General features: G+C 41.2%; 2 protein-coding genes across 18 annotated transcripts in view; both read right to left on the minus strand.

The window, feature by feature from the left end:
* DOCK9 (dedicator of cytokinesis 9) overlaps positions 1-17,205 on the minus strand; it is a 165,131-nt gene that overhangs the window by 10,762 nt on the left and 137,164 nt on the right. For all 17 annotated transcript variants that reach the window (XM_072994670.2, XM_072994661.2, XM_072994658.2 and 14 more), the window contains 7 exons: positions 16,419-16,601; positions 15,027-15,140; positions 13,805-14,020; positions 10,963-11,020; positions 9,693-9,799; positions 1,091-1,213; positions 469-582 (listed from right to left, as the gene is read on the minus strand). In XM_072994670.2, the coding sequence (XP_072850771.2) occupies positions 469-582; positions 1,091-1,213; positions 9,693-9,799; positions 10,963-11,020; positions 13,805-14,020; positions 15,027-15,140; positions 16,419-16,601 (915 nt within the window). The remainder of the gene's footprint in view (positions 1-468; positions 583-1,090; positions 1,214-9,692; positions 9,800-10,962; positions 11,021-13,804; positions 14,021-15,026; positions 15,141-16,418; positions 16,602-17,205) is intronic.
* On the minus strand, positions 2,850-5,662 carry LOC144588476 (uncharacterized). Its single transcript, XM_078391405.1, has 2 exons — positions 3,200-5,662; positions 2,850-2,947 (listed from the first exon to the last, which is right to left on the minus strand). The coding sequence occupies exon 1, from the start codon at positions 5,548-5,550 to the stop codon at positions 3,214-3,216; it is 2,337 nt and encodes a 778-aa protein (XP_078247531.1). The 5' UTR covers positions 5,551-5,662; the 3' UTR covers positions 2,850-2,947; positions 3,200-3,213.

Genomic DNA, 17,205 nt, shown 5'->3' on the forward strand with positions numbered 1-17,205 from the left:
TAAAACAAAATGATATATACAGTCAGCAAGAAATATGATTCTTTGTATAAACATGCAATACAAAGTCACAATGTGCTGTTTTCTTCTGCAGTGGAATTTAATATTATCTTCATAAATAGTGACAAAAAGATCAAAAGAGTGGGCTGACAGGACATTTTGGAAATTGCTCATCCATAGGGTCACCATAAGTCAGAAGCAGCTTGACAGCACATAACAAAAACAACAACAAAACAACACACCAAAAGAAGAGTGTATTAAACAGCTATTAACTGTCATTACTGGAAAACTTACCGCTGCCTTAAGAAAGTAATAGTAAAGAAAGAAAGAAAAAGCAGAATTTTACTGATGAAGAGATTTCCAATTCAGAATACAGTTATCAGTTCAATAAATAGTTCATTAGTTTCAATTTATGTAATTACAAATATACAATATACTGATGTATGCTGTTTAAAAGGCTACATTGCTCACCTGACCAAAAAATGCAACTCTGAAATAAGTTCCAAGCAATCTCTTTCCTGTATGCATAACTTCTGTGACCTTGCTATAAGCCCGATGCAATGTGTCATAGAGATGAGCTAACCTCTGAAAATAAAGGGAAACATGTTTCTGTGAACTCCAGTATCAAAGTCTCTTAAAAACAGCAATAAACAGAGTAGAAAATGACTGACAGTGCTCTATTATCAGAATAAATTCTCATTATCTTTTAATAAAATGATTATGTCTCAGCCATTTTACAACAGCAATATTTTTATTACTAACAGTGGCAACAGCTTGGGAAATCTAATGGAAGTCAGCTGAAATCAAACGTGGCTAGGAACCAATGGAACAAGCCAAGTGAAGTCTCATTTCTTCTAGTGACTCACTTTAGCTCATTTGGTGCCAAAATTATCTCTTTCAAAGTTTAATATGAAACAGCACTGACCATTATTAAACGAAACCATCCTACTGTTCATAAAATGAATATCCAGATCGCTGGGAGGCAAAGTGTTCCTTCCATAATTATGTTGCAAACTGCCCAGTGAGTGTTCTAGCACTATGGAGAGGTGTGTAAGTGAAAACAACAGTAACAACAACAACTTGTATCACATACCTCAAAATCTCTCCGCTTTTCATAAATAGGAATGATAAGTTTATAAATGTCAGCAATCAATTCATAACGTTCAGCCTTCCACAGACCATCTGCACATTGTTCTAACAGCTCCATCAATACATCCTAGTTACAGAAGCAGAGACAAACAATCACTGTGTGCTATGTACAGGGGGTAATCTGGAGTAATCTAGATTTATTTACTCCAGCATAAAAACACTAATTTCCAGTAAGCATAGTATTCCATTCTGGGAATATTACCTGGTTACTTACTTACTTACTTACTTACTTACTTACTTACTTACATACATACATACATACATACATACATACATACATACATACATACATACATACATACATACATACATACATACATACATACATACATACATACATACATACATACATACATACATACATACATACCCTACCCTACCCTACCCTACCCTACCCTACCCTACCCTATATCATAGAATCTCAGGGTAGATTACAGGGCTGTATAAAGCAGTTTTAAAACATGTTTATTAGAACAATTTAAAATCAAAGAGTCCAAAATATAAAATCAAAACATTCAAACATTAAAACGACTCCAGGCTCTCATATATGTTTTGAGTTGGCAAAGAAATGATGCCAGTGTCTATGAGAAGCAGCCCTCCAAGACAAGGGCATTCAACAGAGAAAGCCTTGTCTTCACATAGAGTAGTAACAATACACAGTAAATATTCTAATACACATGATTGGGTTTACATAGAAATTTGTCACGGTATACGATTGTTGTTGTTTAGTCGTGTCAGACTCTTCGTGGCCCCATGGACCAGAGCACACCAGGCCCTTCTGTCTTCCACTGCCTCCTGGAGTTGGATCAAATTCATGTTGGGAGCTTTGATGACACTGTCCAACCATCCCATCCTCTGTTATCCCCTTCTCCTCTTGCCTTCACACTTTCCTAACATCAGGGTCTTTTCCAGGGAGTCTTCTCTTCTCATCAGATGGCCAAAGTATTGGAGCCTCAAGCTCCAGGATCTGTCCTTCCAGTGAGCACTCAGGGTTGATTGCCTTCAGAATGGATATGTTTGATCTCCTTGAAGTCCAAGGGACTCCCAAGAGTTTCCTCCAGCACCACAATTCAAAAGCATCAATTCTTTGGGGCACTTCCATACATCACTACTGGAAAAACCATAGCTTTGACTATACGGACCTTTGTCGGCAAGGTGATGTCTCTGCTTTTTAAGATGCTGTCTAGGTATGTCATCGCTTTCCTCCCAAGAAGCAGGAGACTTTTAATTTCGTGGCTGCTGTCACCATCTGCAGTGATCATGGAGCCCGAGAAAGTAAACTCTGTCACTGCCTCCATGTCTTCCCCTACTATTTGCCAGGAGGTGATGGGACCAGTGGCCATAATCTTAGTTTTTTTTTTTTATGTTGAGCTTCAGACCATTTTTTGCGCTCTCCTCTTTCATCCTCATTAAGAGGTTCTTTAATTCCTCCTCACTTTCTGCCATCAGAGTGGAATCATCTGCATATTGGAGGTTGTTGATATTTCTTTTGGCAATCTTAATTCCGGTTTGGGATTCCTCCAATCCAGCCTTTTGCATGATGTATTCTGCATACAGTGGACCTTTGTTCTCTTGACAAAACTCTATTAACCTTTGCCCTGTTTCGTTTTGAACTCCAAGGCCAAATTTACCTGTTTTTCCTTTTATCTCTTGACTCCCTACTTTAGCATTCCAACTCCCTATAATAAAGAGTGGTTACTTACCTGTAAATATGGTTCTCCAAGTGATACTCTGTGAATTCACACATTTGGGTCTTGTCCGCGCTTGCGTGGAACGTTCGGAATATTCTAGAGCTCTTTATCTGAAAGATCAAAAAGATACATTGCCCCTATTGCGCATGAGCAACCTCCCTTTCCCTCCAGTTCCACACATCCGTCATCGCTAAACTAAGGCTTGCACCTAGCAGCAGTGACGGACAGTGGGGAAGGATGGGAGGGTATGTGTGAATTCACAGAGTATCACTTGGAGAACCATATTTACAGGTAAGTAACCACTCTTTCTCCCAAGTGAACTCTGTGAATCACACATTTGGGTGACTGACAAGCTAACTTACCGGAAGGTGGGCCGTCACTGGAGAACTGACGTGAGGACAGCCCTTCCGAAGGATGTTTCCTTTTTAGCCCGCAGGTCAAGCCGGTAATGGGTGACAAAAGTGGACACCTTGGACCAGGTAGCTGCCCTGCAGATATCAGGTACATCGACGCCTCGGAGCAAAGCTGTAGACGTTGCCATTGACCTCGTCGAGTGCCCACGAATACCTTCAGGAACATCCTTCTTGGATAGCTGATAAGCCAGAACTACAGTGGAGACTAACCACCTAGATAAGGCAGGAGCTGAAGCAGCCGACCCTTTGCGTGATCCATAGTAGCACAGGAAAAGTTTGTGGGAAGCCCTAAAGTCCTTAGTCCTTGAAATGTAATAGGACAAAGCCCTTTTGACGTCCAAAGAATGCAGCATCCTCTCAATGTCCGAGGATGGGTCAGAGAACAAGGTCGGCAATGATATGGGCTGATTTAGGTGAAATTCAGACACCACCTTAGGAAGAAAGGAAATGTCTGGAAAGAGGACTACCTTATCCTTGTAGAATTGTAGATAAGGCGAATCTGATCTTAGAGCTGCTAACTCAGAGGCTCTCCTGGCGGATGTAATAGCCACCAAAAACAGAATCTTTAAGGAGAGAAACTTGAGATCACAGGATGACATGGGTTCGAAGGGGTGTTTCATTAACGCATTCAGAACAAGAGTCAGAGACCATTGCGGGATAGGAGCTCTTACAGGTGGGTGAGCGTTCGTAAGTCCTTTAAAAAAGGTCTTAACAGTCGGGTGAGTAAACAGCTGTGCAGAACTTGAACCAGAAGGCTGATGAGCAACTATAGCAGCCGCATAAACTTTCAAAGTGGAAACAGACAAACCAAGGTCAAACAAATGCCTTAAATAGATCAACAAAGTTCTCAAAGAAACAGGAGATGTTTGAAGATCTTTAGAAGAAGCAAAACAGACAAAGTTGTCCCATTTGTATTTGTACAAAGATTTAGTAGAAGGTTTCCTAGACTTATCTAATATTTCTTTAATTTCTGGCAGATCCTCCAAGCGGTCAGGTGAAGGGATTCCACGTCCGGGTGAAGAATGGACCCTGAGTCCCTGGAGAGCAAGTCTGGCATCATCGGAAACTTGAAGACGTCCGTGGCTACCTATCGGAGGACTGGGAACCACGGTTGACGTGGCCAGAATGGGGCCACCAGGATGGCTGAGGCCTTGTGTTGAATTAGCCTGACTATGGTCCTTTGAATTAGAGGAATCGGCGGGAACAGGTAAATGAGATGTTTCTTCCAGGGAATCATGAAGGCGTCCCCCAGGGATGAGGGATCCTTCCCTGCTCTTGAGGCATAAGCGTGACATTTTCTGTTTTCGCTCGAAGCAAACATGTCTATGTGAGGATGGCCCCATCTGTGGCATAACTCCTGAAACATGAGTTGGTTTAGTTCCCACTCGTGGGACTGACTTTTTTGACGGCTTAGAGTGTCTGCTAGAGAGTTCTCTGTTGTCGCAATATGAATGGCCATGGGATACACATGACGGACACAACACCATTCCCAGAGTAGTACAGCTAGGTAAAGTAAGGACAGAGACTTTGTTCCTCCCTGCTTGTTTATATAAAACAGGGTCGTGGTATTGTCTGTTACAACTTGCACACCACGACCCTGTATTATGGGGAGAAAAGCTTTGAAGGCCTTTATTACTGCTATCAGCTCTAGATGGTTTATGTGGAGGCCCTTTTGACGAGGGGTCCACAAGGCATTCACGGTGTGGCCGTTGCAATGAGCCCCCCAACCCGTGGGGCTCGCATCCGTTGTAACTTGAGCCGATAGTCGTAGCGGTCGAAAAGGGCGCCCCATGAGAAGATGTGGCCGGAAGCCCCACCATAACAGTTGCCTCGCCAACTCTGGGGTGACTCTCAACTGCTTCTTTGGGTGGTCGTACAACGGGTTGAAGTGATGAAGGAGCCATGCCTGTAGTGATCTCATTCTGAGCCTGGCGTGAGGCAAGGCAGCCGTTGTTGATGCCATGAGGCCTAGCAGATGTTCGGCCTGATGTGCTGACACTAGGGCATGGGGTAGGAATCCCTGCAGGGCTGTTTGCAGCTTTTGTATGCGGTCCACAGGCAGAAAAAGCCTTGCCTTTTTTGAGTCCAGAGTGGCTCCTATGTATGACATCACTTGAGAAGGAGTTAGCGTTGACTTGTCCCAGTTTATGGTGAGACCTAAACTTTGTAAAGTGTGTATGGTGAAGTTTGTGTCCTGAACTGCCCTTCTTCTGGAAGGTGACACCACTAGCCAGTCGTCGATGTAAGGAAAAATCTTTACATCTTGCAGACGGAGAAAGGCAGCAACCGGAGCCATACATTTTGTAAAAGTGCGTGGAGCCGTTGCTAAACCGAAGGGTAAGGCCATATACTGTAGAGCGGTTTTGTTTGTGATGAACCTGAGGTATTTTCTGTGACTGTGATGAATTGTAATATGAAAATATGCATCCTTTAGGTCTATGACTGTAAACCAATCTCCTTTCCTCAATAGGTGGACAATGGACTCCAGTGTTACCATCCGGAACCGACGAGGACGCAGGTAAGTGTTTAATTTTCTTAGATCTAGGATTGGGCGAAGTCCTCCGTCCTTCTTGGGGACGGTGAAATACCTGGAATAAAACCCTCTTGGGATTTTGTGATGCGGGACCAGTTGAATGGCTTTCTTTTGGATCAGAGCCTGCACTTCCTCCTCCAGGACAGGGTTGGTAGCTGTGACTTTGAGGTATCCTAGGGGAGGAAGTTTGATGAACTCTAGACGGTATCCGAATTGTATGATGTTTAGGACCCAAGAGTCCTGAGTTATGAGTTGCCAATTTGATAGAAACGGGGAGAGTCGGGTTTGATGGTAGGAGCCGGTGATTGTCAGGAAGTCAAAGAAACTGTCTGGACTTCTTAGAAGGAGGACGGAAGGACTGGCGTTTAGTCTGCTGTTGTTGTCTGTATGCAGGTGTGAAAGAAGACTGCTGAGTGGATCTAGTACCAGATGTTCTGAACTGGCGGAAAGATTGCGAGCCCTGTTGCTGGTATTGCGACTGAGGATACTGTCGTTGCCATTGATGCTTTTGGAAACGTGGCTGCTGATGGATAGTGTATGCCTTGGCAGTTTTCTTACTTTCATGTATGGATTTTAAGGATTCATCAGTCTTTTCGTTAAATAAACCCTTTGTGTCAAATGGTTGGTCTTCTATTTGTTTTCTTATGTCTTCAACAATACCTGAGGCTCTAAGCCAAGCATGCCTCCTCAGCGTAATAGCAGAATTAAGAGATTTAGCTGCCACATCGGTGGCATGTCTAGCTGAAAGAGTCTGATGCTTTGAAAGAGTCATGGCCTCAGCATGTGCATTAAGACAATCTTGTCTTATATCAGGAGAAGCTGATTGTAGGGCTGGAAGAATCTTGTCCCATAAGTGCTTCTGATATGCACCCATCATGGCCTGATAGTTAAAAATCTTAAGCAAGAGAGACTGGAATGAATAAAGCTTCCTTCCCAAAACGTCCAATTTCCTGCCTTCCTTGTTAGGAGGGGTCACATGAGGCCTCCCCGAGGCTTTGGATGCATTAGCATGAACTATAACTGAATTGGGGGCTGGATGTTTAGACAAAAAATTCACCTCCTCCCCATGAACTCTGTACATGTTCTCAGTCCTGCGTGTGACAGCAACCGGGTTGGCAGGTTGAGAACAGGCATCCATAAGCAAAGCGTAAAGTTTAGCAACAAAATTGACACTCAGAGGTTGAGCAGAATCCTTATCAATCTCACCAAAAATGGGATCTTCAGTAGGAGCAGGTGGAATGTTTGCCTGCATTGAAAGAGCCTTTGTCATTCTCTCTATCATTTGAGAATAAGAGGAGAAATCCTCAGTAGGGGATGATGGGTGAGGATTCCCAGTATCAGAATCAAACGAATCAGCTTCTATAGGAGACTGTCCTTGCGGAATCGCAAAATCCACTGTTTCTCTATTGGAGGACAGTTCCCCAACTTCCTCATCCTCTTCAGAAGGAATAGCGTGAACAGAGACCTCAGCGAGGGAAGGTTGAGGGCCAGTACCCTTTGCCTTCGACGTCGAAGAAGGAGGAACCTTCTTAGCAATATCAGCAGCCTGAGCAACATGGGTAGAATGAGGCTTACGACGTCGTACAGGCGAAGGAGAGGACGACGTCGTGGACGAGGAGGAATAATGCCTCTTCCTGTGCCTGCAACAACTCGATGATGAAATAGAAGTGTCATCCACGTCGTAGTAACGACGTCGATGCTTGACACGACCCCGTCGGGAGTGGGAGTGCTTAGTCTTCATATGCTTATGTCTTTTACGATGTGAGTCCTCCTCCACGTCGGAGCCACCATCGGGATCGGTGGAGAGATGTTTCTTCTTTGAGGTCCGTTTATGAGGGACCTCTCCCTCTTGAAACAGAGGAGGAGACTTCGACGTCTCAATCGCCCGGCCGGCAGGAGCAAGGCCAATAGGGGCAGAGTGAGGGCTGGATAATGCAGCCTCTTCAAGCCTGACTGGGCTCGGAGAATGCCCATGTCGACCGTCGTCTTCTCCACGTTGGGAAGGAGGCAATGAAGGGGCTGCCTCCGATAGGGAATCTCTATCCCTAGACGAATCCTCCAATATAGGGGAAGGAAGAGAGGCAGAGACAGGCTGCAAAGCCACAGTATCCTTAGTTTTTGCCTTTTTAGAGTGAGCAGGCTTCTTGGGCTTAGAGACCTCCTTCCCTGCGGTCGACGTCGAAGGCTTTTTGGCGGGAAAGGCAGTTGCCTTCTTTGAAGTTTTAACAGATTTAGAAGTGCCCGCCAGAGGAATTGAGCCTGTCGCCTCAGATCGAGGGGTGCTAGAAGGCTCAGAAATAGATTCCATAGCTGATGAATGGGTTGATGATAGGGATCTCTCCAAAAGGTGAAGTTTAAGCCTTTGCTGGCGCGCTTTAAGAGCCGCCTTAGTGAACTCTTTACAAAAAGAACAAACAGTCGTATTGTGCCCCTCTCCGAGACAAAAAAGACATTTAGAGTGCTTATCATAAAAGGGAATTTTCTTATTACATCCCTGGCATTGTTTAAAGGGACCGGATACTGGCATAAACACAATAATAAAGGGCTAGAAGCCCTAGTTCCCAGGACTATTAAGGTTAAGTGGATAATAAGCCTCCTGCTGAGGCGATAATAGGCCTCCCCGTTGAGGCGGGAAGCCTCCAATTAAGGTCGTAAAGACCTGTACCAAGCGACAAAACGAAGCCAAAGTCCGAAAAACAGAAGAATGGTCAACAGTCCGTGGTCAGGGGCAATAGAAAATCAGCAAGAAATACCGTATATCAATAGCCAAAGAGGAGCAAGCCGAAAACGTTCCGTGAGCGATGGCGGATGAAAAGGAACTGGAGGGAAAGGGAGGTTGCTCATGCGCAATAGGGGCAATGTATCTTTTTGATCTTTCAGATAAAGAGCTCTAGAATATTCCGAACGTTCCACGCAAGCGCGGACAAGACCCAAATGTGTGATTCACAGAGTTCACTTGGGAGAAGCACATCTTTCTTTGGTGTCAGTTCTAGAAGGTGTTATAGGTCTTCATAGATTTGGTCAATTTCAGCCTTTTCAGCATCAGTGGTTGGTGAATAAACTTGGATTACTGTGATGTTGAAAGGTCTGCCTTGGATTCGTATTGAAATCATTCTATCATTTTTGAGACTGTATCCCAGTACAGCTCTTCTCACTCTTTTGTTGACTACTTTTGTTGAATTACCCCTTCGCCACAACAAAGCAGCAATCCGTAAGGGGGAGATATACAACAACATCAAATCAGAATAATAAAATGACAGATTTTCCACTAAGCTTCTTCACTAAATTGGAAGGCTGAATAGCCCAAAATTTGTTGCCTTTGCTAATTTAGCAATGGAAAGCAGAATCACAGTTATCATATGTGTCAGTTTAATTGCAGGACAAAAGTACATTTTTATTATTATCACCAAACCTGGGATTGCCTTCTTTCTACCTAGTACATCAGTATATCTTTAACAGGGTTTAGAGTTCATGTGATTAATATAATAAGATAAAGCAATTAACTGAAAAGTATGGATGGCAAGGATTATGTAATAAATATCTTTGCAAAAGCTATAAAGATAAATGTTTAAGATAAAGAGCAATCTGATCAGATCTTCATGGAGAAATAGTTTTCTTTTGCTTTATTAAATCTAAGCAATCTTATGATTTGTTTGCCTAATGCTATTCCTTTCCTTACTGGCATCTTTACATGGCCTCACTGTTTCACCATGGCATACAGAGTGTAATGTTTTAGGCTTTTTATTATTATTTATATTTGTATCTTGGTGAACTAAAAGACATTTTAAAGGTGCTTGAGGTGATGTAAGTACTCCAGACTAGACATCAGGATAGAACGTATTAGAAGTTAACTGAAAATAAATGTATAACATAATTACATTAAAATACATGTAAATGGAGTTTTCATACTTCATTGAAATGAACGTCCTGCATTCCCACATCTTCCATCATTGAAGCTTCTTCATCTATATTTGGAGTAATTACTCTGAAGCTTATGCAGCCCTGTTTAAACATCCCTATTTAGACAGGAGAAGAGCATATAAATGAGGTCCATCGATAGGTACGCAAAGGTATAAACCCATACACAGACATTTGCAAATGCCTGATGGTTACAGGCAAACATATTTCATTTCAAGTGACCTTTGTATAATTACCTCAAGGATGCTTTTGTAACAAAATGTTTTTTTATAGTGGGAGCACAAAACTACTACTAACACTGTTTTACATAAACAGGGGAATCCAGCTGATTGTTACAAGAGAACACATTCACCAAAGGAAAGTGTAACAGCAATAACTAAACCAGTAAATAATTTTGGTAAAAATCTGACTGCTTGGGACTTATGTTCTAGGTTGTTGGCACCTCAGATTAAACACATTGGAAACTTTACAGTAGTGGCAAGCCATGCCAATGTAAGCATGTCTATGATTACCATTTTAATACTTTCAAGATCTGACAAAACTCTGGAGAACAAGAAGACCTCATATATATGAATAAAAATAAGAATGGTATGGGTCCTTCTAGGTTGAAGCAGCTGTACAAAAGGCTGTTTTCCTGGGGGTTCTTGATGTTGCCACAACGTTCAAAGAGGGAGGACAACTATATGAATCCTTTGGAATCACAGAATAACCTATCACAATTTGGGGCAATGACCGGGTGAAAAAGGAACTCTATGACTGGTCCTCCTATGCCGTAGCATGATCGCTGGGTGAACCTGTGGCTGTCACACATTAAAGGGAATCAGATGAATACAAATCTGCACCAGACTGCAGAGGATAAAAAGTACAATATAAATCTTCTCTTGCTTTCATGCCTCATGTGCCATTTATAAAATATTTCTTGCTGTATTAAAGCATACTGATACTGAACAGTGCCAGAGACGTCAGAATTGTCTGTTCCAGTTTTCTTCAATGCCCAGGATTCAGGCACAAAATAATGCTCTAAAACTCTATTACAGCTTGAGGTAACATATTTAACACAAGGTGACAAGAAAATCTTTTAACTACTTATCTTAGCAGAGTAGATGTTCAGAGTTTACAGATTATTCACCATCTTTTGCACTGACATCTCTGATAGATACTCTAATTGTTTCCTCTAACAGTTATATTTATTTAAGATGTATTTTTAAAAGTTTTGCTACTGTTTTACTACTGCTAGAAATAATAACTGAGCAATGCCTACCTTTTCGCAGAAGATACTCTGCCACCAGAGCTGCTACATGGACGTAGCACATTGCTGCCTAAAATATGAATAAAAAACATTACTATGGAGCTTCTGTCATCCAGTATGAAGTTATCTACTTAAAATGAAATGGGGATAGTACAGGAATTTTTCTTGATTCCTATTACTTCTTCTAAATGCACAGTACTGATACTCTTCATTCGCCCTCACTGCTTTTAGGCTGTGGCAATCTATACTATTTTGTTTGAGGTCTGTGATATCAACACTTCACCAATAAGCAATACTATAATATAACAATAAACTCAGGTAGAATGCAAGAAATAAAACCCATTAAATAGCACTAGTAAGTGGGCAGTAACTGTGAGGAGGAAGAAGAGAAAAAGAAAAAGGTTTGGGGTTGAACAATACACAAACATATTGAAGGTGGTTACGGCAAGGAAGATTTTTTTAACACCCGTGACATGATTAATAGTTTTAACTTAGAAGGACAGATTACTTACCCGTAACTGCAGTTCCTTGAGTGGTCATCTGTGAATTTGTACATATGGGTAGTTCTGCACAGAACATTCTAGAGCTTAAACAGAGAGCCATCAAAATAGCTCATGTGCGCATATCCCACCTTCTCTCTTCAGTTCCCAGTCTGCCGCCAAGTGAGAGCAAATGTGCTGACACGGCAGACTGCAGGGAGTCGGCCACAGTTACAGGTAAGTAACCTCTTCTTCTTCATCGTCTCCATGATGACAGGTGATTAACAAGCTGATTTACCAGCTTGTGGGATGACATACCAAAAGGCAAGGTCACATCAGCATGGAAGAAATAACTGCTCTGTCAAATGCAGCCTCCATCTTAGCCTTAACGTCCAGTTTGTAATGCTTGATAAACGTTGAGGGCTGGGGCCATATAGCAGCTCTGCAAATGCCCTGTGACAAAGACTGCTGACTTCAAGATAGCTCTTGTAGAATGACCCTTAAGCCATCTTGGGAGAAGGACATATACTAGCTGATGACATAATGTCAAAGCACTGATGACCCACTTGGACAATCATTAAGAGCTTATTTGGGTCCTTGGTGTGTGGTACCTGACAAATAACCCATTAATATTCCGTATGGATTTAATTCTGGAAATATTAAATGCAAGAGCCACATGTGAGATCAATTCTGAACAGCAAAAATCCTGAGGAAGAGAGGGGAATTTAACATCCCCGACATCGGATTCAGGAGCAGTTATTAAAGCCGACAGAAGATGTACATCTGAGTCGTACCAGAATTCATTACTTGGAATAGAATGGACAGAAGGTTTACATTCAATAGAGTGACCAGATGATATTTATATGCCATTGGCTTAGAGGAGTGAGAATGAGATGGGCCAGATGTGACATATTTTGTGGATTTTGTAGGACCCCTGCGATGCAGTACTGTAAGATGACTTTTAGCAAGTAGATAATATTATCTACTTGGATGGTGAGAGTTGTTCTCCAGTTCCAAATCAGAGCCAGAAGATGAGGAGGATGAAATTGGCTGTACTGTAGCTTCATTCAGACTTTGTCCTAGGTTCCAAATAATAAAGGTTCCAAATAATAAGTGTCAGAATGTACAGTAGATAGCATGTCTTACGGGAACTCTTGCGTGAAGAAGTTCTTTTCCAAGCTGTGGAATCTGAGCATGGGGAAGGAATCCCTGGAATGATGAGGAGATTCTTGGTGTATGTGTGGTTCATATATCTTGTGAGGGAGAGCCCTCTGATTGAACGAATGGCTCCAAATCTATTGACTGACTGAAGGTAGGAGACAAAATAGGAGCTCAGTGAGATTTCTCATCTGCTTCTGAGGTTTGGGAAGTTACTGATGGGAGCTCTGAGGGATGTTTTGGAGTGATCCTGTTGCTTAAAAGCTACCGGTCTTAGTGCTTTTCTTTGCTTTTTTGGCAGGACCTTAGTCCAATTCCAAGTTTTGTTTTCTCTCTTCTTCTGCATAGGTACTGAGGACTTCCTTGATAGCGAGGCTGCTGTTCTCCTTGAAGATTTTGGGGGCGGGGTTCCCTTGAAACTGACAGAATGTCAGTTATTAGTAGGTCAAAGGTTGATCAAGCCATGAAATAGTATCTGACTGTGGATGGGAATGTTCCATTGTTCTGATGGAAGAAGAGTTCTTTGAAAGGGAGCGGCTGCCTATAGGGATTTCTCCCAAATCTTAGTTGTGATTGCCAGTTTCAAAGGGCTACCTCGGTAAATTTTCTGCAGTGTGGACAAGATTGTGTCTGGTGCCCCTCACTGAGGCAGTGGACACACTCTGAGTGACCGTCAATGACAATGAGAGATATTTTATTTCCACAGACTGTGTACTTTTGAAAGGTCCCTTTGAGGCCATATATATATAGTGAGAGAATCAGGAAGGCCTTGAGGGGGCAGCCATTTACTCTAAGTTTTTTTTTTATTGTTTTTATTTTTTTTTTTTGGTGGGGGATATAACTTACAAACTGAGGACATTAAGCAGTGAAGAAAACAAAGAAAGGGAGGTGATGAAATGAAACAGGTAACTTTTTAAACAAAAGTATCTAGCATATGTTCCAGAGAAGCTTCCTAGTTGGTCTTTAAAAGAAACTGAGGTAGGATATGTCTACAAGAGCATGGGTGGGAGTCGGGGGCTATAATAACCACTCTCTGCTTAAGCTCTAAAATGTTCTGAGGAGATGACAAAGAAGCACTAAAATAGAACATAGCATTTCCCAGAAAAGCTGTCATTAGCACATTTTGTTGGCCTAAATTGAAAATTTTAAAAGTTTTGCTACAAGATGAGCAAACACAAAATCACCTTTACAACAGCAGGATCTTCTGCTTTGCTTACCTCTGAGAGATCTCCATTTTTAACATGAATTCTTGCCATACTATCCAACCAGGTCTTCCTGAGTTCAGGTGTACTAGCGTAAGACTTTGCCAAACTGTACTGAAGATCCACAAGCATTTCTGGATCATTCTCATGCTCCTTCATTTGCGCTGTTGCCATGAGGACTGTACGGATGCGTTTTGTCAAATCCTTTACGTCCATAGGGAATTTAGTGTGCTAGAAGGTGCAAGAGCAGGAAGATAAACAAAATGAGCACAGGGACACAGACCTGTGGGAAACTAAATAGTAGATCAAGTCTAGTCTATTGCTCAAAATTCCATTCCAAATGTAATGAAAACATGCAGGAAGAGGAACTGAGTAGCATGGACTATCTGTCAGTACTCTAACTGCACAATGAATGTGTTCTCCAGTATTAGTTTTATATGTGGATTCCTGTTAATGCTATATTGTTTTCTTTAAAGCAAAACAACTTTGAAGGCAGCCATTTCGAAAGATAGCTGTTGTGTCTTCAGGCATTCTTAAATATGGCTATGCAACATGGAGGGAGGGAAGTGTGCTAACTGTGCCTCTTCTCTCGTCACTTTGCTTAGGTCAAATGTCATGTGTATAAGAAGGAGACCTCTTCCATCAAGGAAACCTCTTGCCTTGATACATGACAGAACATATGAAAATCAGTTTTCTAGCTTATTTGAACAGTCTTCAAAGGTAGATGAGTCCCTCCTCTTCCAGACCAGTCACCATCCACATATGGAAACTGAGAAGAGAGGGTGCTGAGCTAAAGTATTCCCTCCTCATATGTTGAGAAGCATGCTTAAGAACATTTGAACAGGTCTTGTGTATGAACATCGCACACTGTATTTTTAACTCTTATGACTCAACAACAGACGACAAAAATATTTTGACAACATGTTTCCCTTTACCTCACAGTCCTGAAGAATAACAACTAGAGACCAGGTTTAAAAAACAACAACAACAAAACAATACCCACTCTCCCACCCCCAGATTTGTCACCAGTCTTCCTTTGGCGAATCCTTGTGTGTTTTTTTCATCGTAGATGCAGTTAGGTACATTTCAATCTCTGTTTTAATAGCACTACAATCTTTCTGAGCGTTGTTTTGCTATTTGTCTCTTGAGATTCCTGTATCAATCCCAAGGTAATGAATCTCACGATCAGAACACCTTTACATAATTTTACAGCATCAGAAAAAAAGTTGCAACAAACCTTAATAAGCCTGTCATTGTTCGCACAGTTATTGATGATGGAAAGGGACTGCTGAAATCTGGTGCCCCCAATTCCAACAACATCTGCAATTAACTGGCTCACAGAAATGATAACCTTGTAAAAAAGTAAAAGAAACATGAACATCAGGTACTGAAAAGCTAGCTGGCTGGATAGCTAAGTGAGTTAGAAATCCAGGTGTTGAGCTAGAGGTTTGGAGTTCAATTTCCCACTGTGAATCCCAGAAGAGCCAGCCTATATGGCCCTGGACAAGCTGCACATCCGCAGGGCATCCCCAGAAGAAGGAAACAGTAAACCACTTCTGAATACGCTGTACCTAGAAAACCCCGAAAAGGGTTACCATAACTCAGAATGAATCTGATGGCACACAATAAGTAAATTCAAACACCGGCTGAAATCCTGCTGCTTTTTTATTTTTTACACATGTGGAAGGCAAATCTTATTAACATTCATTTGCTTCTAGCTTGCAATTAACTAGCCACTGCTTGGATTCTTGGGGGCACACACATTCACTGGCTTGGTGTGCATTTGAGAACTCCAGCCTTGACTACCAACTGCCAGCTGGAAAAGACTGAAAGTTGCACTGCCTTCCACCTGTGTAACAAAGTAACGTGTAAAAGGTATCACCATCTTAAATGATTTCAGCTATATCTAACCAAGAGATTTTGTCTTTAAAAAGGATGCACAGCAGCTTATATCAGTAGAAGACAATGTTTAAAAGCCAAAAACATAGGTGTACAAATGTTACAAATGAATCAAACAAATACCATACCAAATCAATAAACAAAATCAATACCAAAACACATACTTAGCAACAAGGCACAATGCTCAGAATTATACCACTTTAAATGGTACAGATGGCATCAGATTTTTTTTTGCTAACTTCAGTTTCTATTTTCAAAGGCTGTATCACCTTGCCAATATACATCTAATTTGAATAGATGTATCTTATCCTTGCTGAACAAGTTGTTTTTCAGTGTTTTGCAATCAAGAACAATGGAGATGGGATAGGAAACATTGGATTCCTCCCCAAATGAAATTCAAAAAAAGTAAGAAGATATACTAAAGTGTAAACAGCAAGCTTCCTCAACAAATTTGGACTAAATCTGAAAAACGGAATTTCTCCCCTTGGAAATCAGCCTGAGAGGAACAAGGCTTGGAAATCTATGAATAAGATGTTAATGTACGAAGCAAGAAGAGTTATATTGTACAACTGCAGTTCTAACACATGAAACTTAATTTGTGTCTGTGTATGGTCTGTGAAGCTGCACTTGTTGAAAAAATTTATACAACCCTGTGTTTAAGGTAAGATTGCAGAAGAGGTCACTATTCCATCTCACTAAAACCCAGGAACCAAGTGAAACAATGAAGTACCTGTAGATGGGTCCGTACAAACGATCTCTTTCCAGTGTAATCAAAATTATTTCTCATCAAGAAATAAAGGAGGTTTGATGCTTCTGTGCGAATAGAACTTAGTTTGGAGTTGCAACACTTCAAGATTTCATAGCACAGTGCAGAACACATGTCAGCTCTCCCTTCATAAAATGTAGAGGGGAACTGTAGAACAGAAAGTGTTTGCTTTTTAAAAATAAAATAAGATAATCTTCATAAAAACAAATGTAGTAACATAAGAATATTAAATTAAGAGAATTGTAAATCCCTAGATGCACTTCCAAATACAAAATGAACTATATGGACCCATCAGACTGGACAGAAATTAATTCCACATCAACTGCTACAAATATGAGATAAGCAGGAAATGAGATTAAGGTCAGGACTCTCAACTTCAGTATACTACTCACAAAAAAGTAACCTTAACAGCAGAGAGTATGGTCAAATGATTCAGAGGTAGAAACTGCATCAAATTCAGTAGTAAATAGTAAACATATACATGATCTTTTAAGATGGTCTCAAATATCTTCAAGAAAATAGTTTGCTAAAAAGGAAAACTGTTTTTGTGAATACCTAAGAAAGTGCAGTGGGGAGTCTAAAAGGTTATTAAAAGAATTAAGAGACCTAGTCTATTATATGTCATCTTCTTATATCACTTTTACTAAATCTGCCTGTCCTTACATCCATCAGTAAGAATAATACAACAGTAACTGATAACTCAACTGTGTTTAATGCCAGTTCAGTTAAATGCTATCTGTAACCATATTTA

Source organism: Pogona vitticeps, chromosome 3 (assembly GCF_051106095.1).
Source record: "Pogona vitticeps strain Pit_001003342236 chromosome 3, PviZW2.1, whole genome shotgun sequence".
In the NCBI taxonomy this organism is placed as follows: domain Eukaryota; kingdom Metazoa; phylum Chordata; class Lepidosauria; order Squamata; family Agamidae; genus Pogona; species Pogona vitticeps.

Excerpts from the sequence above, each read along its gene's own strand:
- LOC144588476 (XM_078391405.1), bottom strand. The coding sequence starts at position 5,550 with ATGTATGGCTCCGGTTGCTGCCTTTCTCCGTCTGCAAGATGTAAAGAT.